General features: G+C 34.1%; 5 protein-coding genes across 6 annotated transcripts; all 5 read left to right on the top strand.

The window, feature by feature from the left end:
* Window positions 1-292: 292 nt before the first annotated feature.
* LOC120276925 (GDSL esterase/lipase At2g30310-like) lies at window positions 293-3,298 on the top strand. Of its 2 annotated transcripts, none has more exons than XM_039283668.1 (5): window positions 293-633; window positions 1,603-2,214; window positions 2,328-2,567; window positions 2,672-2,921; window positions 3,035-3,298. In XM_039283668.1, exons 1-2 carry the CDS (start codon window positions 324-326, stop codon window positions 1,974-1,976), a joined length of 684 nt encoding a protein of 227 aa, XP_039139602.1. In that variant the 5' UTR covers window positions 293-323; the 3' UTR covers window positions 1,977-2,214; window positions 2,328-2,567; window positions 2,672-2,921; window positions 3,035-3,298. The 2 variants fall into 2 exon arrangements, with proteins under 2 accessions (XP_039139602.1, XP_039139601.1); XM_039283667.1 differs by having other exon boundaries at window positions 1,336-2,214.
* Window positions 2,550-3,258, top strand: LOC120277567 (GDSL esterase/lipase At5g55050-like). The gene is made up of 3 exons (XM_039284427.1): window positions 2,550-2,567; window positions 2,672-2,921; window positions 3,035-3,258. The coding sequence occupies exons 1-3, from the start codon at window positions 2,550-2,552 to the stop codon at window positions 3,256-3,258; spliced, it is 492 nt and encodes a 163-aa protein (XP_039140361.1).
* A 2,144-nt stretch (window positions 3,299-5,442) lies between the features above and the next one.
* On the top strand, window positions 5,443-6,988 carry LOC120277566 (GDSL esterase/lipase At5g08460-like). The gene is made up of 5 exons (XM_039284426.1): window positions 5,443-5,686; window positions 5,821-5,906; window positions 6,090-6,332; window positions 6,418-6,667; window positions 6,771-6,988. The coding sequence occupies exons 1-5, from the start codon at window positions 5,443-5,445 to the stop codon at window positions 6,986-6,988; spliced, it is 1,041 nt and encodes a 346-aa protein (XP_039140360.1).
* A 5,621-nt stretch (window positions 6,989-12,609) lies between these two features.
* Window positions 12,610-14,950, top strand: LOC120276916 (GDSL esterase/lipase At4g28780-like). Its single transcript, XM_039283653.1, has 6 exons — window positions 12,610-12,735; window positions 13,054-13,309; window positions 13,494-13,624; window positions 13,724-13,942; window positions 14,048-14,297; window positions 14,421-14,950. Exons 1-6 carry the CDS (start codon window positions 12,733-12,735, stop codon window positions 14,687-14,689), a joined length of 1,128 nt encoding a protein of 375 aa, XP_039139587.1. The 5' UTR covers window positions 12,610-12,732; the 3' UTR covers window positions 14,690-14,950.
* A 2,717-nt stretch (window positions 14,951-17,667) lies between these two features.
* LOC120277565 (GDSL esterase/lipase At5g55050-like) lies at window positions 17,668-18,799 on the top strand. Its single transcript, XM_039284425.1, has 5 exons — window positions 17,668-17,866; window positions 17,998-18,128; window positions 18,230-18,327; window positions 18,378-18,477; window positions 18,566-18,799. The coding sequence occupies exons 1-5, from the start codon at window positions 17,668-17,670 to the stop codon at window positions 18,797-18,799; spliced, it is 762 nt and encodes a 253-aa protein (XP_039140359.1).
* The last annotated feature ends 3,993 nt before the right edge of the window (window positions 18,800-22,792 follow it).

Raw genomic sequence — 22,792 nt, 5'->3', positions numbered from 1 at the left:
TATCTTAAAAATGAGGACACATATTATTAAACTTGACATTGCCTTTTAAGCATATGCTTTTCCCTAACACATGGTTTACTTATATTTGTCAAATGTTTATATTTAAGATATTTTGTTTCCATAAGTCAACGGGTGTGCCGGTAACCTTTCTTCATCGGGCCCATGCTGAACCACCCGTTTGGTACCAATACCATAAGTTTAATACGATAATACTATATCATATATTGTTAATTTCAGTGAATGTGACTTTTAAGTTAAAAACTCCTCTCATTTGAAAACATAAGTAAAGAAATCAAAAAGTCAAACTTTGGAAAAAGCGGTCAATGAATTATGGCTTAAGCACCAACAAATTAGGCGATGATAATTCAGAAGCATCATCACAGATCAACATGGCTTTTCCATTTCATCATTCTTTACAGTTCTTGACATTCTTCTTCCAATTTCTCTTTTGGAGCTCTGCACACTCACATGTTCCTGCCATTTATGTGCTTGGATCCTCCCAAGTAGATGTGGGCAATAATAACTATCTTCCTACCAGGATAAAGATCAATTTTTATCCTTATGGCATCGACTTCCCCGGTGGTGAGGCCACCGGCCGCTTCAGCAACGGCAAGAATGCCGCAGACTTCATTGGTACCAGTCTCTATCTTAACAAACTAATAATTATTCTTTTCTGCCAATGTTTTCAGATATATAATAAACATATATATATATATGCATGTCCTGTTTCACTCTTTCAGCTGAGAAACTTGGATTACCATCACCTAAACCTTATCTAAAGTCTACCCTCCAACAATACAATCTGTCTTTCTGATCTTTTTGTTCATGAGCTGTGGAATCAGAATTTGCTTGTTTTAATATTTGGAGAGCTGCTAGGCCCTTTGGTTCCTAGTACCTGTGCGTATGATCATGTGGGTAGCAATTACTGGGTTTGGCATCCTCATTCTTCTAATGTTAAAATTTCTACTGCAATTTATAAGCATTTAAACCATAATTCTGATTTGAATCTGGAGTGGACAGGCTGGAATAAGCTTTGGAAGCTTCATGTTGCTCCAAGGGTAAAACATTTTATTTGGCTTATGATGCATGGTAGAATCTCTACTACTGACTTCCTCAATAGTATCAATATTGGTCCTAGAACTCTGTGTGTTTTTTGCAAAATTGAGAATGAATCCATTGATCATTTATTTCTTGATTGCCGCTGTGCTCAGATGGTCTGGAATATGGTAATCAATATCCTGGGCATTTCTATTTCATTCCCTGATATCATCTCTACTGGTTTTTGGATGACTGATTATAATTATTCTAAACATACTATCTCTGTCATTGCTGCAGTTATCTGGTACTTATGGAAAGCTCGTTGTGATGCTATATTTAAGAATTTAACTCCCAATTTCTCTTGCATTGCTGCTAGAGCCATTGCCCATGTTAAGGATTTCTTGCAGGAACACTCACCTCAATTGGGCCGTAGGCTTCTTCTTAATAACTTTCCACATAGCAATGGACTTTTCCTATTCTATGCCCATCGCTGGAATGACTGCTCCAAGATTGGTAAGTTGGGGTTTTTTATATCAAATCATGACTATGTTATATCATGTGCAGGCAGCTGTTCTTTCTGGGCAGAGACAAACTTTGAAGCTGGTATCAAGGCAATCAACATGGCAATTCAAGCTTCAATTGATAAACATTTTGTGATCAAGCGCATTCTTCACAGCAATCCTGATTTATCTCTTGGTCTTAAAGAGGGCTGCAATCCGGTAACTTGGAGATATGCGCTGGATTTCTCTGACATCTCTCTTCTTCTTCAAGTTGCGGGCAACCCCTCTGTGATTGACATCCCTTGCAGCTGGAACCTCCCTGCCTCTGCTTTGGCTTCTTCCGGCAACAACAATCATCTTCTTTGTCTCTATCTATCGGGTCGTGATCTGCCCAGATGGATTATGAAGACCTTCTCTAAACATGGTTTTATCTTCTAGTTTTTATTATTTTTGTTCTTGGTTTGTTTGTTTCAATTTCTCTGCTTGTTCCTTTTTGTTCTGTTCTAGTCTCTTTGGTCTGGCTTGTAATATTTGAACCTTGTAAACTTTTTGTTTTGTTTAATAAAATCAGCTCTCTGAGCTCTTTCCCCAAAAAAAAAATAACAAAACTTCTGAGTTTCTCAAAGGTGTCAACTTTGCTTCAGGTGGTGCTGGAGTCCTCAACAATATAAACCAAGTCAGTTACTATGATATATATATATATATAGGTTCATATATATATATATTGATGCAATATTTAAGTTTATGGTAAATTAATGAAAATATATTCTTGATTGATGTTTTAATCAGGGTCTTTGCATTTCATTCAGTAAACAAGTAGTTTACTATGAAAAAACTGCGAAGGCGATTGAGAAACAGATAGGAATTGAACAAGCTTATAGACATCTATCAAAGTCCATCATTGTGATCAGTATTGGAAACAATGACATACTGGCTCACACTGGTGTTGGTTCATCTACAATAAAACCCGGGATCACTCTTAAGCAATATGTGCATCAAATAATTTCCTCAATGAGATCAGAGTTGAAGGTATATAATTGAGAAAATTTTCAACACATGATTTTCAGTTATATATATATATATATACATATATTGACTACTTAGATCGATCAATTGGTGCTTGTTCTGTATAGAGAATGTACAAGCATGGTGCGCGAAAGTTTCTGATCATCGGAGCTGGGGCACAAGGTTGCTTGCCTGCTGAAAGGGTGAAACAGAAAAGAGGGGTATGTAATGAAGAAGCAAATCAGCTTTCAAAGATGTTCAACCAAAATCTAGTTTCATTACTAGAAGAAGCAAAATCAAAGTTTAGTGACTTCAGATATGCTTTCTTCAGCATGTACACTGGCTATGTTGAATTATATCACAATAGAAGAACTTACGGTATGGATCGATGTTTAATTTTCTATGATTTGTATGCATGATCGATTTAATTGTTTCTCTAATTAAGTTGCACATATATACTCTTGTTGTTGATCATTCATTAATTGTTGCAGGATTTGATGAAGTTGATGTGGCATGTTGTGGTGGTGGCTTCCTGAATAGCACCATTTTCTGTAATCCCAAAACCGTTCCTCCTTGTTCCAATAGAACAAACCATTTGTTTTGGGATGGAATTCATAACACAGAGGCCACTGCTGGGGTGTACATGAGTATTGCTTATCATGGATCATCACCTTTTGTGTATCCTATGAATCTGAAGCAACTTAGTGATGTCTAATTAACTAGCTAGTTGCATTCTGTACTAGTTTTACATCCATTGCCATCTTGTCTCTCATTAATTCTCTATCATATTACAAAATAAAAGAGACAATCTTTTTACATGATTGGATCCATCTACTCAAAAATAGTATTCTTGATGGTGTGTGGTTTTCTATGACAAAGGTTTAATACTCCCAACACATGAAAGAAAAGACATCAATCAAGAGAATATGTGATCATGGCAAACACCATAGCATCATATATAGACCATTAATCTTCATGATGGTGCAGCATCTAGAATATAATATTTAGGAAAAGACTTGTTCCATTTCAATGGAAATCTATTGAAAGAAAAAAAAATTTGTTGAAAGAAGCCAACTAAATGCAGTTATATGTCAATTTTTTGCCACTTGGTGCATGAATATATATATATATATATATATATAAATATATCGTGATTAATATATTAATATTATATTATATAGAAAAAGTGGACAGCATTGTAGTACTGTACAATGTGAAGACTTTGCAAATGGCAAGAGTCTAAAGTCTTTTAATTTTTAGAGCTTTCTCTGATTTTTCCTCCTTGACATCATCAATGACATGTACAAAAGATTTTAGCTCATCCTCTCATGGACATACAAGTAAGTACATGGGAAGAAGACATGACATGTGTGCGTGTGTTTCTTTGATCTTCTCTTCATTAATATTGGTAGGTGGTGTATCTGGCCCTTGTGCTTTGAATTAAATAACTGCGTTTTATCAATGAAATTGGCTTTGTTTGTGTTTGACTATGTCAGAAGATTACACCTGAGAGCTAATTACTCCTTTGTCCCATTATATATATATATATATATATTTATATAAGTATTTTAATTTCCTAAATTATTTTTCCACGTATCTAATTTAATATTAATTTTAAAATTTAATTTTATTAATCTATTTAAATGAATTATTTTCCACTACTATCATTTTAAATATATAATTTTGATGGATAATAAAAAAGTAAAATAAATAAATATGAAGTTTACAATTTTAACTATTTTTTTTTTATTTTTCGTTAAAGTGGAAGGTATTATATTATAAATTTGAAAGTAAGGGCCATTAATTGTATGGAATATTCTTAATTTAGAAATATTGGAAAGTTGGTGAACCCTTGGTTTTCATGCTGAGGCATGGGGTAGAAAATTAGTATTATATAATTGGACGTTTAAACCTGGTTGTTGGGATATTTATCATTTAATTTCCGCATGGGTGTCACATCCGTTTATTATTATTATTATTATTATTATTATTATTATTATTTTCCCCGTAACCATCTTGCCCCCTATACCTATAACTACCTTGATTTAAAATATATTGTAACTTATAAATGAGGAAAATTTTGAGAGGTGCCATATCAATTCTATTGTGCAGTTGTGCTTCTGAACGTGCTCCGGCCCATGCACGTACGTATGTATGTGCACCAATCAAGTCAACTATGCCAGGTACTCTGAGGGTTTTTATTATTTTTAAAAGAATAGACACCTCTATTTAAGTAATTGTCAAAGAAATAAACAGATATGAAAATACACCATTTACGGGGACTTATGAATTTTTTTAAAAAATTTTCTTATCCTGAAATTTTCGGAGTAAAATTATTATTTCTCTCACAAAATACCCACACCCAAACCATAAACAATATTGATAAACATTATTAGACTCAAATGTATAATACATAACAGTATAAAACAGTACTATATAGAGGAAAGAATTTAAATTTTTACCCTCTCATTTGCACTCTTGTATTATTACATCGGGCTAATGGTTGACATGATGACATTTTTTTTTTTTACATTTCATACTTGTTGTATATATTTATAATATATATAAAGATCTTACATTATTGAAGACCAATTAGAGGATGCATGATGGAGAGCCGATGCTTATTACAAAAGACATCACCATCTCCGAAGGACCATTTGAATTAATGGAAATCTATTTTAATTATCCAATGAAAACATTTATCCACGGTACATGCATAAAAAAAAAAACATTATATGCATTGAAGTACTTATGAAACAAATATTTTGCAGATTGAAATGGAACAAACTCTTTAATGCTGCATGTGATTTTTCTTCTTCCTTTCCCTCTATAAAACCATTAAGAGTTCAGTTCATCTTCCCAAGGACTAACAAATAAGTGCAAGAGAATTGAAGGAGATATGGTGGTCACTTCCCTTCATTGGCATGTGGTGTGTTTGGTGATCTTGTGCTTATGTTTATGTGGCTTTGGACATGCTTTATATCCGGCCATGTATGTTCTTGGGGCCTCCCAACTGGATGCTGGTAATAACAATTATCTTGTCACACCAATCAAAGTCAACTTCCATCCTTACGGTATTGACTTTCCCGGCGGTGAGGCCACCGGCCGGTTTAGCAATGGCGACATCATTACCGACTATCTAGGTATATATCTCATTATATTGTTGTTTTTGTTTTTAAATTAAATTAAATTAAACAACGATGATTATGCATGATGATATTAATATTAACAATTGCTCAAAGTTTTCAATATTAAATGTATTTATGTGTGTGTTTAGCTAAACATGTTGGGCTTGAGGCATCACCTAAACCATATCTCAGTCCAAGCTTCAACACAAACAAAACCACTGAGTTTCTCAAAGGAGTAAACTTCGCTTCCGGTGGTGCTGGAATCTAAGACTCTACAAACAAAGTGAGTTATATATGTTATAATTAAACTATACTCCAAGGAGGATTGCATGCATACATGATAAGTGTAAGTTATATATATGTATATATATATATATATATATATATATTGATTTTAACCATATAATTAATTTTGTAGGGGCTTTGCATCGCTTTCAGTAAGCAAGTAGACTACTTCAATGAAACAGTGGAAGCCATTGCGAAGCAGATTGGTCCTAGAGAAACGTATAAACACATCTCCAAATCCTTCATTGTTATCAACATTGGAAACAATGACATACTTGTTTATAATGGTGTTGGTTTCTCTTCCATAATACTTAATGGCACTCCTCCTGATCAGTATGTGGATCAATTAATATCTTCACTACAACCACTTCTCAAGGTGCATGTCACAAAATAAATTTCAAACCCTTCTAATTTTTTGATGATTGGAAGATCAATTAATTCTTTTTTTTTAATATTAATAGAATATATACAATCTTGGTGGCCGGAAGTTTGTAATCATTGGAGCAGGAGCTCAAGGATGCCTGCCAGTTCTAAGGGCTAGACAAGCAACAGGAGACTGCATTGAAGATGCAAATTATCTCTCAAGATTATTCAATCAAAGATTAGCTTCACTGATGCAAGACTTACAATCAAGTCTTGGTGGCCTCAAATACTCTTTTTTCAATCCCTACCCTGCTTTTGTTGAATTAAATAATAACCGTGGAACAAATGGTATATAATATATATCTTCAGAGTAATTCTTTCTATATATTTCCTCCATGAATTATTTTGGCAGAAACTAACTTGACTATCAATTTGGCTTCATTGATTGCAGGATTTACCGAAGTTAAAGTTGCATGTTGTGGAGCAGGCAATCTCAATGGCACCATTCCATGCAATAGAACAACCATCCCTTGTTCAAACAGAACAAACCATGTATTCTGGGATGGTGTTCATAACACACAGGCTGTTGCTAAAGTGTATATGAACATCGCTTTCCAAGGGTCAGCTCCTTATGTTTATCCTATTAATGTGAAGCAATTGAGTGATTAAGAGAAAAGAAGAAATAAAATTTAAATAAAAAAAAAGTTTTTTTTTTTAAAAAATCTTCTTTCATGCATGTAATTAATAACAAGTCATGAAGACAAGAATAATTTCTTTGGGAGTGCTACTATTAGGAGGAGGTGCATGATAGGCCCATTAAGGCCCACCCAAGTGTTTAATAAGTATTACGTGGCCCATTAGTGCATGGGCATGCATGAACTACGTACCAGTGATTCATGCACTATACCATGACTGTGACTGCTCCCCAGCTATATATATTTGTGCTCAAAGTTCACATTGAATAGTATTCAAAATTTTAATAAAAAAAAATGAGTGCATATATACTTGACATAATTCTATTTTCAACTCAAAGTAATCTAAATTATATACTTCGGTTAATGGTTATCTTAGCAAATGGAGCTCCGAGTGTGAAAACTCAGCAAGACCAAAACAAACAAGAGGGATTCTAATTAAGCCACACAAATACTATAACGAACCTAGAATTAATTCAGCATTGACTAGTTGATAATAGGTAATTTAATTTTTCCTACTAGGTTAATTTTTTGGGGTGTAAACCCATCCTTGTGGGGGCATCATGTGGAGCCCAAACCGTGGCTTAGGGATTAGTTTGCTTTGCACTGAGTACTCAGGTTTATGCATGGGTGGCAGCATAAGCCTCCATTGCTTCATATTTTTATCTTGTATTTATTCTATTATGCATTAAACTTGAAACAGTCCATGATATGGCCTTTCTTTTAATATATACTATATATATATATATATAACTTAACTCATCTTCAAATTTGGATGGGTTTAAGTGCTGGCATGCATAGCGAATGTGTATGCTCATCCTTTTGTTTTTGCTGCTTTTTATTTAATAAAATGTGGTTAATTTTCTTTCATTAAAAAAAATTATTGTGTATACTCATTAATGATGATCTGATTTTGATATTTCATGGAATTAGTGCAGCATTACTATTGTTGGGAGTTCCACCTACTTAAAATTACTGACCAGCCCCACGCTTTAAAAACTATAGTTTTCAGTTCATTATATTTGTAACATCTTTAAAAATTTACTTATTTATATTAATTTTTTTGCTAATCAACATTTTAAGAGATATCTCATAATATTAATTGAGATAAATAATTTATTTATTTATTAAATTACTCTTATTTTTTTTCTCCACAAATAAAAGGGCATATGACCCACTTTAATAAAAATTAAAAAAAGGCATGTGTGCATAATGATTAATGCAAATGAATGCCCATTTATGATGCTTTAATTTTGATGTTTGATGGATTTAATGCGCCATTATTATTTTTGGTTGTTCTATCTACTCAAAATAACTAAGAGCCCCACATTTTAAAAATTAATTTATTTATTTTTTTCATCTTTTGCTTTTGCAAGAGTAAGCTCAGTGACCGAAATTTCTAAATATTGCCTTGCTTTTTTTTTTTGGAAAGAACCTCAACTGAGGCTGTTTTTATTGAAAACTGAAGAATACAAAGCAAAACTAAAAGCTAGAAGGAACAAAGAAGAAAATAGAACAAAAGCTGAAATCAGAAATGAAAACCAGCATTATAAAAGTTCTTCATAATCCAAAAAAGAAGCTCGCGACCTGAAAGAAACAGGTTTAAAGCAAGATAAGTGCGGCTGATGTTGTGAAGACTAATCGCAGGGCCCAACCAATGAGTAGGAGTGATGTGAATTTTTGGGTTGCCAATCATATTCAACAAAAATCTGGTGTTGGAGATGTTATCAGAGAAACGCCAGGAGATCGATGGGTGAGCTCTCTAGGCTATAAGGATAAGCAAATTAACTCCCACATTATTATTATTATTATTATTATTATTATTATTATTATTTTTTGAAAAAGTGGATAAACCACAGCTATATTAAGGGAAAAAGCATTACAAAACCTACTACTATACCCACAAAAGGGCAAAGGCCAGAAACCACAAGAAGTGATCACAAAAGTCACAGGACCAGGAACAAACACTAACACAAAAGAAGGACAAAGAAAAGGACAAAAAGGACATAAAAGGAGATAAAAGGAGGGGACGCAGCCACCTCAAGATCCAAAATAAAGACCCCTACTTCTCGATCAGGTCCTGTACCTCCTCCGTAGCCGAAGACACAAGAGACTCCCCGGCACGAGATCCTAGAAACTCCAAACTGCGACGAATACTAGACATGGAGTCCGCCAGCTTCGTCTGTCCACTAGCAGAGACTGCAGAGAACCAGTGATAAAGCATACGATCAATCTTCAAGATAACAGCATGACCAGATAACAAATTGGCATTAAAAATATAGTCATTTCTAATAAGCCAAATATTCCACACAATTGCTTTCACCACTAAGTCACACATCTCCCTTAACGGGGGACGAACAGAAACACGCCATGAGCCCCAAATATTGGACATCTCCTCCTGAGGATCCAGGACATGCAACAGATTCGAAAAATAGTTCCAGACAGGGCGGACATAGGGGCAGTGGAGGAACAGATGATCCACAGTCTCAATCCCGGAATGACACATCACACATGTGGTCGTAGGCAGCTTATTACATTGACGCTTCTCCAGGTTTGCCAACGTCAAAACTTTATTCTTCCAAACCAGCCAGTTGAGTAGAAGAACCTTCCTAGGGCAGCCACCCCGCCAGAAGAAAGAAGCCGCCGAGCAACGGAGGCCACCATCCTGCATAAAGTTGTAGAAGGATTTAACCGTAAACCTCCCGTTTCCCGTAAGTTTCCACCGGTAGGAAGGAAGCCCCTCGCTTGCCTCCAACTGTAAACAACACCGCAGGGCTGGCAAGCAGGAGATTACACCTTTCCAGAGAAACGAGCTACGCCCGAACGTCTAGGAAATAAATCCCAACGAGTCAAGTTATAATTGAATTGGATGACCTCAGCACCCCACCAACTATATTTCGTTAAGAATTTCCACCACCACTTCCCAATCAGCGCAAGGTTGAAAACGCGCAAGTCCAAGATCCCCCATCCTCCTTGCTCACGAGGCCTGCAGAGATTCTTCCAGCCCACCAGTCTGCACTTAGGCTGCTCAATGTCCGGTCCCGACCATAAAAAGTCTCTTCTAATCCGATCAATTTTTTTAATGACCCAAACAGGCAATCTGAACACCGACATCCAATAAGTTGGCAGCGCGGATAACACTGAGTTAATCAATGTAAGACGACCCCCAAGAGATAAGAATCGCCCTTTCCACGAAGAAAGTCGATTTCTCACTTTCAAAATAATTCCTTCCCACTCTTGTCGACGGGGCCTCCTACCCGCGATAGGAATACCCAAATAAGTCACCGGAGGGAGCTCTGTTCTACAATTGAAAGTTTTCGCCGCAACCTCCTCCGGAAGCACCCCCCAATTGCAGGAATAGAGACTTGTTTTATCAAAGTTCGTCGCCAAACCCGACATTCCTTCGAAAAGGAGGAGAATCAGTTTCACAACTCTAAGGTCTTCCAACCCACCAGTAGTCATGATCAAGAGATCATCGGCATAGTGTAGGTTACATCGACTGCCCGAGGCACCAATAGGAACACCCACAAGAATTCTTGAGCTCAGGGCATGAGCGAACATAACACTTAAGACGTCCGAAACAAGAACGAAAAAGAAGAGGTGAGAGCGGGTCTCCCTGCCGGAGGCCGCGCTTATATCTGATGTAACCGTTGGGAGACCCATTTATTAAAATGTTAGCCTTCGAGGTGGTCAAAATGTTTTTAATCCAACCAATCCATCTATTGCCAAATCCTCTGGCTTCCAGAAGGTCAAGAAGAAACTCCCAATCCACCGAATCAAAAGCCTTTGCAAAATCAACTTTAAGAATATGCCCCGGGAGTCTTCGTTGGTGGATACTGAATAATAGTTCCTCCGCCGTAATAATGTTATCAAGGAGACATCTACCTTTCAGAAAAGTAGACTGATCCGCTCCCACTAGTAGATGTAACACTGAACCCAGTCTCTTGGCCAGAGCCTTCGAAATGATTTTCAGCGAAGAGTTAATTAGACTGATAGGCCTGAAATCACCAGCTTCCAATGGCGCCACAGTCTTAGGGATGAGCGCAATGTTAGCCCAGTTGATTCTTTCTAAGTTCGTCTTACCCTCGATTAGTAAATAACTCCCACATTTCACTAGGAAAAATAAAGAAAAACGATTAGTAAATTTTCAAAAATAAAAAATTAAAATATTCAGCTTATCTCCACTTGCTATCTGTGTAGTTATGCATATATGGGATATTAAACCATAAATGGGACTACCGCTCATCACTATGGAAGACACATTCGAGTATATTTTTAGACCTTATCTTACAGCAAACAATTCATGTGCCATAAGAATTAAGGTAATTAATTAGTCTTTTCAAGAACAAATTATAAAGCCGTGAAAATTAAGAGGACCACTGCATAGCACAGTGTTCCTTGTTTCAATAATGAGAGGACAGACGTGAGTTCAAAACCCATAATACTATAAGTAGTGTTCAGTGGGTGCCATACGAGAGGAGCTATATTTTTCACCTTTCTAGAATTGTATAGTAAATGAATTTATCATCATGAGGTTATGGTCTCTAGTCTTGCATGGATGCCCATAGGAAACCTTTTATTATTCGCATGTTAGCTAGCTAACTCGTCTAATATGATAAATCTCTAAAGAATTGTATAGTAAATGAATTTATCATCTTGAGGTTATGGTCTCTAGTCTTGCATGGATGCCGGTAGTAAACTTTTCATTGTCCGCATGTTAGCTAGCTAGCTTGTCTAATATGATAAATCTCTAGAGAGTCGTTTTGCAACTGTAACTAGTGTATTTCCTCATCTGCTGTTTGTCTCTTTGACATTTTTAAAAAGAATAATTTTTTATCTATTTATAAAAAAAATAATTATTATTTTTTAATAAATGTGGATAGGTTTGTTATTAGAGAGAAAAATTAGAACCTAATTCTATGAGAAACTGCCCTCCTCAAGAACAATCAATGTACAGTAGCCACCAAATTTATCTACCTTGGGGATTCAAACCTACGACTTACTTTGTCTCGCTCTTAAAGCAAGCACCTCTCACCAGGTGATCTCACAAATTCACCTACCATAAAAATCGTAAATAAAATTTTTAAAACAAAAATCATCGTTTATTAATTACTTTTTATAAATATTGATTTTGTGAATGTACGGGTTTTTTTAAAAAGAAGTAAGAATGAGAACAGTTTACATGCCAGCTCATGACTCCAATGAAAGTTAAACATCACGTTATTTTCCCACTTCACTTAGAACAAACAAATAATGCAAAATAAGAATTGCAGTGATTAATCTTTTTTTAAAAATATACTAATGGAATGACAAACATATAACATGAAGTAATGAGCCTTAGTTTTGCAGTCTTGAAGGGTAAACTGATCATTAACTAATTTAATTTGTTGCCATGATTGTTTGTAATTAAAGGTATATATAAATCATGAGTGATTTTGATTAAAAAAAAAATTCATGCAATGTGGTCAAATGCCAGCCTTACAAAATATTTATAATAGAAGCTATCAATATGTAAAATAATTGAATGTTAAAAGCAGCAACAACAAAAGTTTACAATTAATTGTTGATAGTGCTCCTTGGTGCCTACAAAAGGGAATGAAAGCAAGGCTGCTTCTGCTATAAAGCAATACCCAATTGTTTCATATTAGTTACTCCCTTCTCTCTCCCATTAATCTTCTCTAGCCCTTGCATCCTCAAAACCATTTCTTTCTTGTGGGGATCATGGTGAGAGCATGCATCTCTGATTCTCTAACATATCAAAAGAATATTCATGCATGAATCTAAATGAGTTTTACTTATTCAATCCATTTAATTAGATCATTATATATGCTATGTATATTTCTTTTTCTTTTTCCATTTCCTTTTTATTTTTTCTATTACTAATGTTGACATACTAACTGATATAAGCTTGTCTTTCATAGTCATTCATATTATTGCTCAAACTATGGGGATTCCAGCTAACATTAATTTATATTCATTTCTATTAATATATATCTAACTAGTAATGTTTTAATTAGAAATCTTTTTTAAACATGATTCCAGGGGAAGAAGATGATGACCATATCCCTTTATTGTCAAGTGGTTTATTTGGTGATGTGCTACCTCTTGTGCTTTTCTGGCTTTGGACATTCACTGGAACCAGCAATGTATTTGTTTGGGTCCTCAGTTCTTGATATGGGTACTAACAATTATTTAACGGGTGGAGCCAAGGGTAATTATTATCCTTATGGCATCGACTATCCCGGCGGTGAGGCCACCGGCCGGTTCAGCAATGGCAAGAACGCCGCGGACTTCCTCGGTACCTCACACATCTCATTATACTCATTCATATATCTTAAGAACTCTAAATATATACTTATATGGAGTTAGAACATGAAGTGAATTAATAAAAGATTACACAAAGATAAAGATTATAATTAACAATATATTAACATATATGTCTCATATTCAATATACATATATATATATATATATATATATAGTTGAAATGGTTGGAGTACCATCACCTAAACCATCACTCAGTATTAGCAACAAAAGTGACATGGTTGAAGAGTTTCTCAAAGGTGTCAACTTCGCTTCTGGTGGTTCTGGAGTCCTAAACACTACAAACCCAGTAAGTTATTAGTACAAGTTAATTAAGAAGATGATTTTCTCTAATTTATTCACTTTTGTTTGTTTAATTTTTTTGATTAATTTTAATTAAATTTGTTAGGCTTATTGCATGACACTAAGTCAACAAATAGGACTGTTTAACGAAATGGTGGAGAAAACTATTGACAAGATTGGGCCTATGGAAACATATGAACAAATGAAAAGGTCCTACATCGTTGTGAATATCGGAAACAATGATATAAGTATTGCCGCTGGTACTGGTGTTGATCCTGAGGAATATGCATCTCTACTGATCACCACACTGAAACCACACTTGCAGGTAATCAAATACATTATAAAAGTTTTCTAATATGTAAGATATATTCTAATGATATACATGAGGCATGAATGTGTATGGTTCTGAATTATATATGTGCATGCACAGAATATATACAACATTGGTGGACGTAGGTTTGTGATCATATCATCTGGAGCTCAGGGATGCCTGCCAAGGGCAAGAACAGCGACAGGAGGCTGTAGTGAAGAAACAAACAAAATGGCAAAAGCTTATAACACAAAGTTAGCTTCCTTAATGAAAACATTACAGTCAGAAGCTAATTTTGGTCCTCTTTATTACTCCTACTTCGATTTAATTGCTGGCCATGAACTATTAAATGCAAAACGAGAAAGTCTTGGTAAGAAATAATGTGTGTGTGTCCTTGAATCCTAGCTCATTAAAGAAGCGAACTAATTTACCAGAAATTAAATTTTTTTGTTGTTGTTGTTGTTGTTGTTGTTGTTGTTGTTTTTTTGTGCAGGGTTTACTGAAGGTGTGGTTGCATGCTGTGGAACAGGCGCTTTCAATGGTAGTGCTTATCGTTGCGGTCCTGGAACTGTCCCTTGTGACAATAGAGCAAACCATATATATTGGGATAATGTCCATTACACAGAGAGATTCACTGGTTTGCTTATGAAGTTGGCCTTCTATGGGTCAAGTCCATATGTGGAACCTATCAATGTGAATGAACTAACTGCACTCACAGTTTTATCTCCCTATCCTACCGATCAAGTGAAATCAACTAAGTGATCTCTTCAAGAAGGATATATATATATATATATATATATGATATTTATAATAAAGATGATCTCCACGTATGATCAAGAGACAAGTTTGGAGGTTATAGATTTGCTATCTTCAGCCAAAGCAGATCAAATGCTGTTGTTGTCATTCTGTTTTAGTTGTTTGTATGATCTGAATAACCAGATCTCTTGTTATGTCATGTCTTCCCATCTTTAAGCTTCTAGTGCTTATGAACCATTAATGGAGTTCTACTATTAATTTCCTATATATATGTCTCATCTTTAGTGATTTTTTTAGTGCATTCTACAAACCAAAAAAATCAGTATATAAATAAAACTCATACAATTATTTTGCTATGAGTGTGGAGGAACAAAAATCTACGAGAAATATATATAATATATATTGCTTGAGTTTTTGTCCTATTGTATTAAAAATAAAGATATTCAAAGAATGAAGCAATGTTGTGAAATTCAAGGACATTGTTTCATTCGAGGATTATCCCATGAGTTAGAAAATTTGCAATATATAAAAACCTATCTACTATTTTTTAAGAAAATATATACATCTTGAATTATATACATCTAAAAGAGTTCAATTCCTCTTTACTGTTCTCCCTAATTTTAAGAGAATGAGGATGTTATGGTAATCTCCGTACTCACGTACGTCCCTGAGGGTTGGCACTTGTCGCCTTACCATAAAAAAAAAAATTATATGTGACTTTGGTTAAATTGATCTTTTTCAACTAATTAAAACAAATTAAAAACCTCTTGAAGCTAGTAGATCCCAGTAGACCTTGATGGGTGAGAAAGCTAGTTTGTCTACAACTTTTTTGTGTCTTTGAACTTTCTTAGAGATATTTCACTCTTTAGGATGGAACAATTTTTTTTAGGATGAAACTTGTTTTGTTTTTGTGTAAGAGTTTTTACTGTTCTGTGTTAATGGACTTTGTTATGTACTCCTTGTTGATTTTTTTTTTCTAAAACTCTTTGATGTACTCATTTTTCTGTTATTAATACACATGGCTTATTCACTTTATAAAAATAATAAAAATAAAAAAAAAAAAAATCTAAAACACCGAACGATAGTTACATCTGTGGTTAAGACCTACTGTATAAAAGATGTGATCCACTGATTATCTTAAGATCAAAAGTTAGAATTAATTTTATAAATTCATTTTTAATTTTAATTATTTGAAGTAGGTTATGGTCCCAGTAATTTACAACTTGAGGAACTTCTTCGCAATCAAGCGCAGTCTGGTCTTTATGGGATCCAGGACTCACACTTCTCTTGAACTGCTTGTTCTGGCAAGTGTGCATGTGGACCCTACTCCTGTTGGCGAGTCTAGTCTTTGAGTTCTTCCCTCTACCGTGGTAGTCGGTTTTTTTGTCTGTTTTTCTTGTTGTCTCTTCACCCTTGGTGATTTGTGTTTTGTTCTTTTTTTATGACCTCCCTTATCTCTAGTGATTTGTGTTCTGTTCCCTTTCTTGTGGCCTCCCTCTATAACTTCTTTTTGATGCTATGATTTCGTAGTTTATCAATTAAAAAAAAATAAATAAATAGCTTATGATGTTTACGTGTAGGCATGTGTTAAGGCTCAACATTAATTCCGTTCCTATGCTTATTATTTTCTAGAGCAAGGCAGGTCCATTCTTTATCTTAAATAACCAATATATTATTTTTTCAGTGTTTGTGTAATTAATTCTAAAGTTATGAACAAGTAATTATATAAAGTACTATTTTTTTCTTTGAACAGTTTAGATTTACGTGGCTCGTAATTTTGTCGAACCTAAATGTATAATTAAAACATAAATAAAATAAATGTATGGTGATATGGCTATATTTTTTTTAAAAAAAAATCGTAACTTTATTGGGATGTGGATTAATGAATAGGTTGAATATCAATAAATTAATTTAAATTTTATCCTTAAATTATTATGCCTATTAGGGAGGTGAGTTTGGCATGTGTTACTTTTTATCTTAATATAGTTTCAAGATATAAGTTATCAAATTATTTTGGAATAAAGTTATCAGAAACACCATATATGGCATCAACCTCTCATCTTATCTTCTCAAAGATTAATTATATATGGAGCATCAACCTGATATATGGTTCTTCAATTGAACCAAAAATGTATAATTTTCATGAATTTTTAAGTGGACTCTCAACGCCCTCTAAAGGTACTAGAGCTTTTCTTAAAAATAAATAAATAAATAAATGCAAATAAAAAGGAAAACATAACCAAGGGAAAAAGGAAAAGAAAAATAAATAAATTGAAAATAAATGTTCCCCAGAAAGGAAAAGGGCAAAAAGACAAATTAAAAATTTAAAAGAAAAAGAAAAGGTCAAAAACAAAAAATAAAAAGAAAGAATAGTTACTTAAAAAGGTCAAAAAAATAAAATAAATAAAAACAAAAAGAAATTACTAAAATCAATAAAAGTACAGAAAAAAAAATTCTTAAAAAAAAAAAATCACAGGAAGCAAGTTAAAGTCAATAACAATTGATCAAAGTTAATTTAATGAACTACTTCAAAACAAAAAAAAAAGTTAATTTAATGAACAATTAAATAAATGTAACTAAGAGAAATAGATATGTGTAGCTTGTCCACATTGTTCAAAAGTATCCCCACATCACAGTATACTTCACTGCAAATCCACTCCTTGCAATCATAATTAACTTATAAAAATTAATTATCACCGCATTATTAACTGATGTTACTTACATCCTCAAAAAGGACATCATAATCCATTTTCAGCATCTACTATTTCTAAGTAAAGATTTTGAAGTTGCATGTGTCTGAGATTTCTTTCTCAGAAATAACAGTTCAGCAACAAATTCAAATTATTTACTTTTTTTTTTTACCATCTATATATAAAACAACGACATGATTTCAATCCAATCTCACAAAAATCAATTACAAGTAATTAAGTTCAGAAGAAGAAAAAATTAAGATGATGATCTGGCCATATCTTGTGCTGTGCTTGATGGTGTGCATTATTTGTGGCTTTGGACAAGCACCAGATCAAGGCATGTATCTTCTTAGAGCATCCATAATTGATGTAGGCAACAACAACTTCAATTTCCATAGAGCCAAGGCCAATTACTTCGCCTACGGTATCGACTTTACTGACAGTAAGGCCACCAGCCGGTTTAGCAATGGCAAGAATGCGGCTGACTTTCTCGGTATCTCACAAACTTCACTGATTTTTCTTATTCATTGAAATTCCAAAAGAACTAAATTTCTAGATGATCATGTAATAGCAATGCTGTCTATTTACAAAATTATATTCTAACATGTATAATTTCTTTTTAAGCTGAGAAACTTGGATTACCATCACCAAAACCATATCTTAGTTTCATCAACAAGGCAGACATAGATGATGAACTTCTCAAAGGTGTCAACTATGCATCTGGTGGTGCTGGAATCCTTAATTCTACATATAAAGTGAGTAAATTTATAGTTGTATGTTAAGAACATGTGTTTTTACATTAAATGTATGATGATATTAACGTGACGAGAACATTACCCTAAATATTCGTTATCAGGGTTATTGCATTCCATTTGATAAGCAAGTAAATTACTTCAGTGAAGTGGTGAGAGTAATTTCAAGGCAGATTGGCCCTGAAAAAACAGAGAAACACATGTCCAAATCATTCTGTCATCAGCATTGGAGAAATGACTTATTATTGTCAGTGGTGCCAAAATTTCTTTGAGAATCAGAAGAAGAAGGCTTCAATTTGATCCTGAAAAGTATGTGTCAGAATTAATCAACACACTTCGACAACAGTTTAAGGTATATATATTCATAGAGAAATCTTCCAATTATGAACTATGTTGTTTTATGTTTGAATTTAATATTTTTTTTTAATGAATGAACACAGGATATATGCAACCTTGGTGCACATAAGTTTATAATCAGATCAACAGGAGCTCAAGGACGCATGCCAATTTTAAGAAGTAAAACAGAAACAGGAGCTTGTGATGAAGATGCAAATGCACTGGCAATGTTATGCAACAAAAAATTAGCTTCCTTAATGGAAGAATTAAATTCAGAATATCATAACTTCTGCTATTCTTTTTTTAACATGTACAATGCATATGGAGGGAGGAATTAGACAACAATCCAACATCTTACGGTAAGAATTAATATACAAGTAATATTTGAAAGTTTCTTAATTGAGTTTCCCAAATAATTGCTTAACTTCCAATTTATTTGGTTTAATTATATATTGCAGGGTTAAAGAAACTTAAAATGGCATGTTGTGGGACAGGCAAATTTAATGGTACCGCTCATTGTCCTCCTGGAACCATGTCTTGTTCCAAAAGAACTAATCATATGTTTTGGGATAATATTCATAACATTGAGTATGTCAGTAGTTTGTATATGGGACTTGCATACGATGGATCAACTCCATGTGTATCCTATCAATGTGAAGCAAGTAAGTCATGATCTCAGACCCTCATATCAGGATGATGATGACGATCTTTATGCTATGAATGTCAAGAAACGGAGTGATCATTAACTCTGATGAGAGACAACAATTCCGAGAAGCAAATATAATGGTTTGGAAATAATGATCTCCATGCATGCATCACTGCTTGTGAAGATGTACAAGAGAATGATCTTGCCTTAGATTAGTCGTCTGGCTTTTGAGTGCCTTTGTTTTATATGTGGCTTAATTTTATATCTAATGATTATGTTGTCATACTTCTCTAAGTATACATAAAACAAATACCATGGACTTTATTATTGAGAGTTAAATTTGAGAAGGCTGGTTAGTACATGCTTATATATATAATACTTTGTTGCATAAAAACATAAATATTGTCTTAATGGTTCATATACACAATATGGTACTATATTATTTTCATGCTTGTAAAATATATCCCAAGTTCTCATATGGTACATAGTTACTAATCGTGCACTGTCATGCATTAAATTTGAGCCTTCACCTACTAATATTGGTCTCTGAGAAATATTATTGCATGTATGAATGCCACATTTAATTTATGCAAACCAACAACCTAACTTACTTCTCCTTCCAATATAACTAACAAACCATGAAGTTATATAGACCCCTGAAAATTAGTACATTCATTCTAATTTCTTAAAAAGTAAGACATATATCTCAATTGAATTATTATGTTTTGATCATCAACCTACTAACTATTTATACACTTTAAAAAATTACATAATTACAGTTGAAAGTAGCTATGCGTTCGTATGTTCTGATAAGTAAACTTCATTACCAAATTATTTTTTGAAGACCTTTAAACTCAAGCATAATAATATTTTTCATCCGCATGTTCTCAGTGAAAATTAGTACGTTCATACTAATTTCTTGAAAAGTAAGACATATATCTCAAATGAATTATTATGTTTTGATCATCAACCTACTAACTATTTATACACTTTAAAAAATTACATAATTACAGTTGAAAGTAGCTATGCGTTCGTATGTTCTGATAAGTAAACTTCATTACCAAATTATTTTTTGAAGACCTTTAAACTCGAGCATAATAATATTTTTCGTCCGCATGTTCTCAGTAGTGGACACACATTAATTCATTTCCTATTGAAAATCAAGGATTGCAGATTAACTATCTTCAGCCAAAGGAGATCAATTGCTGTTGTTTTCATCCTTGTTCTAGTTGTTTGTATGATCTGAATAACCTTCCCATCCATAAGCTTCTTGTACTTTTGAGTCACTAATGGAGTTCTACTATTAAGACTATTAATATCCTATGTCTCATCTTTGTGTCATTTCTTTAAAGTGGCATGTTGTCAGACAGGCGAATTTAATAACACCAGTTCTTGTCCTCATGGAACCATTTCTTGATCCAAAAGAACTAATCAAATGTTTTGGGATAATATTTATGACACAGTATATATGTCAGTCGTGTGTATATGGGTATATATCCTATCAATGTGGGGCAACTAAGTAATGATCTCAAACCTTCATACAATGAATATTACACTAAGTAAATTAATTCATATTAGACTTTGAGTTTAAATAAAATTAAACGTTTTAAAATAAGTGAAACTAATAGGGGCAAAGAGTAAGGTCCACTCATTATCTAGACAACAATCCAAGATAGCTAAGGTTTATGAGTGATGATTTTCAGTAATTCGTAACTCATTAATGGTTCACAAAATAACCATTTTAATGAAGAAGCAAATGTTTCTTTTGTGTGATATGAGAATTAGGTTGTGAATCATTTTTTCATGCCTTTCCAGTAGGTTGCACATGCCTTTTGTGCTTTGATCCTATTAAAAGTTTTACAAATAAGCAATATGGGAACACAATGTGATGCCCTTTCTTTTTCTTACCAAGCATTGGTTTTTCTGAAACATGGCAGCAATAATAACCATTGCGTATGTGACCATGATAATCACTGTTTTTGGAGGAAACATGGAGATCATCACAGCCAAAAATCTGAGCTTCCGGATGCCTATTGTTGAGAAATTGTCTCAAACTCCTGCACACTCTAACATTTCCTTAATGGCTAATTTTCATGCAGGCACCCAAGAGCAATTGAAGAGCGGATTCATTGGACGAGTGGAACATATTCACTCCACTTATCAAGTAACTATGAGCATTGGTATACATGAGACTCCAGTTAGATTATCTATTGACACAGGGAGTGATGCTATATGGCTGCAATGCAAGCCATGTACAAATTGCTTTAAAAAGAGCGATCCACCCTTTGATCCTAAAGAATCAGTCACTTTTAAATATACTATGTGTGAAAATGAGCACTGTATGATATTTGCTAATAGACTCTCTCCTGCTTGTGATGATCACCGAAGATGTCAATTTTCTTTTGCATTTGGGGATAACTCAACAGTTAGTTGTAACATGGCATCTGATTATTTCCAGTTAGAGGGGCTATATGCTAATAGAAAAGCATTTAATCATCCTCTTTATTTTGGATGCGCGTTCTTAGCTACTGGACTTTTTCATGAGGGAGAAGATGGAATGTTGGGATTGGGACAAGGACCATTCTCAATAATTTCTCAGCTTAACATCTCCAAATTTTCCCACTGCTTACAACTCCCTGGGACAGGCGAAACATCTTATATATTGTTTGGGAGATGAAGCTAGGCTTGATGGCCAAGCAGCTCCTTTGATCCGAAATAAGGTGTTTCGTTCACAATACTTTGTGAACTTTCACAGCATGATTGTGGTCTACAATCGAAGTGAGATTAAGTTAAATGTACCATCCGATTTACTTGCAATGGATAGAAATGGTCGGGGGGGATTGATGCTGGATTTCGGCACCACTCTCACGAGGATCCCCAAAGTGGCTTTTTACGAGCTTTGTAGGGTTCTTTTAATCCAAGCTTCTCATGCTAATATTACCGCTAAGTTTCCGCTGGGGAAACCACCACGAATCTGTCTTGATGCTTCTTTAAAAGACTTGAAGGATATTGGTTTGATTTTCAGACTTGATTCCGTTGATATCAAACTCACAGGAAGGCAGCTATTTTATAGGAAGGATTTTACAAATACTGAAACTCAAGAACTCCTGGAACTCGAATGCCTCGCTATTTCGGTGTCATCCAATAATATGAGAGAGAGCATTTTTGGAGCATATGCCCAAGCTAACAATAACATTGGTTATGACCTTGAAAATTGGATAGTCACATTCAACAACATGCAATGTTAGGACAAGGTATGTCGTCTCTCTTTATTTCTCTCATATGTTAATACCAGAGTCATGGCTTGTTTCTTTGTCTCTTATGCTATTTTCTTTTCAATATCAGTTGGTTGGTAGTAAGGCATTGTTAGGTTCTGCAGACATCTTTCAACACCACCCTCACGGCCTCTCCTTGGAGATGGAATGACTCTTCAAGTGGATCCAGATTAAACTTCAGCAGAAGTTGTTTATCTTTTACAGTTGTTTTAGTTCCCTTGATTTTATACTAGACAGATATCATGTTACTTAGTTTTATGTTTTGTTATATTAAACAGTTTTATCTTAGACCTTATAATTATATGTCTCAAGCTTTAAGACTTTGATATTCTTGTCCAAAAATTTTATTTTATCACTTCATATTTTATGTTGTTGTACTATAAATTATTTCTCAGCTGTTAGTAAACAAT

The sequence above is a fragment of the Dioscorea cayenensis genome, chromosome 15 (genome assembly GCF_009730915.1).
Source record: "Dioscorea cayenensis subsp. rotundata cultivar TDr96_F1 chromosome 15, TDr96_F1_v2_PseudoChromosome.rev07_lg8_w22 25.fasta, whole genome shotgun sequence".
Taxonomy (NCBI): domain Eukaryota; kingdom Viridiplantae; phylum Streptophyta; class Magnoliopsida; order Dioscoreales; family Dioscoreaceae; genus Dioscorea; species Dioscorea cayenensis.
Note: the sequence above shows the minus strand (reverse complement) of the source record. Positions and strands in the feature narration are given on the sequence as shown.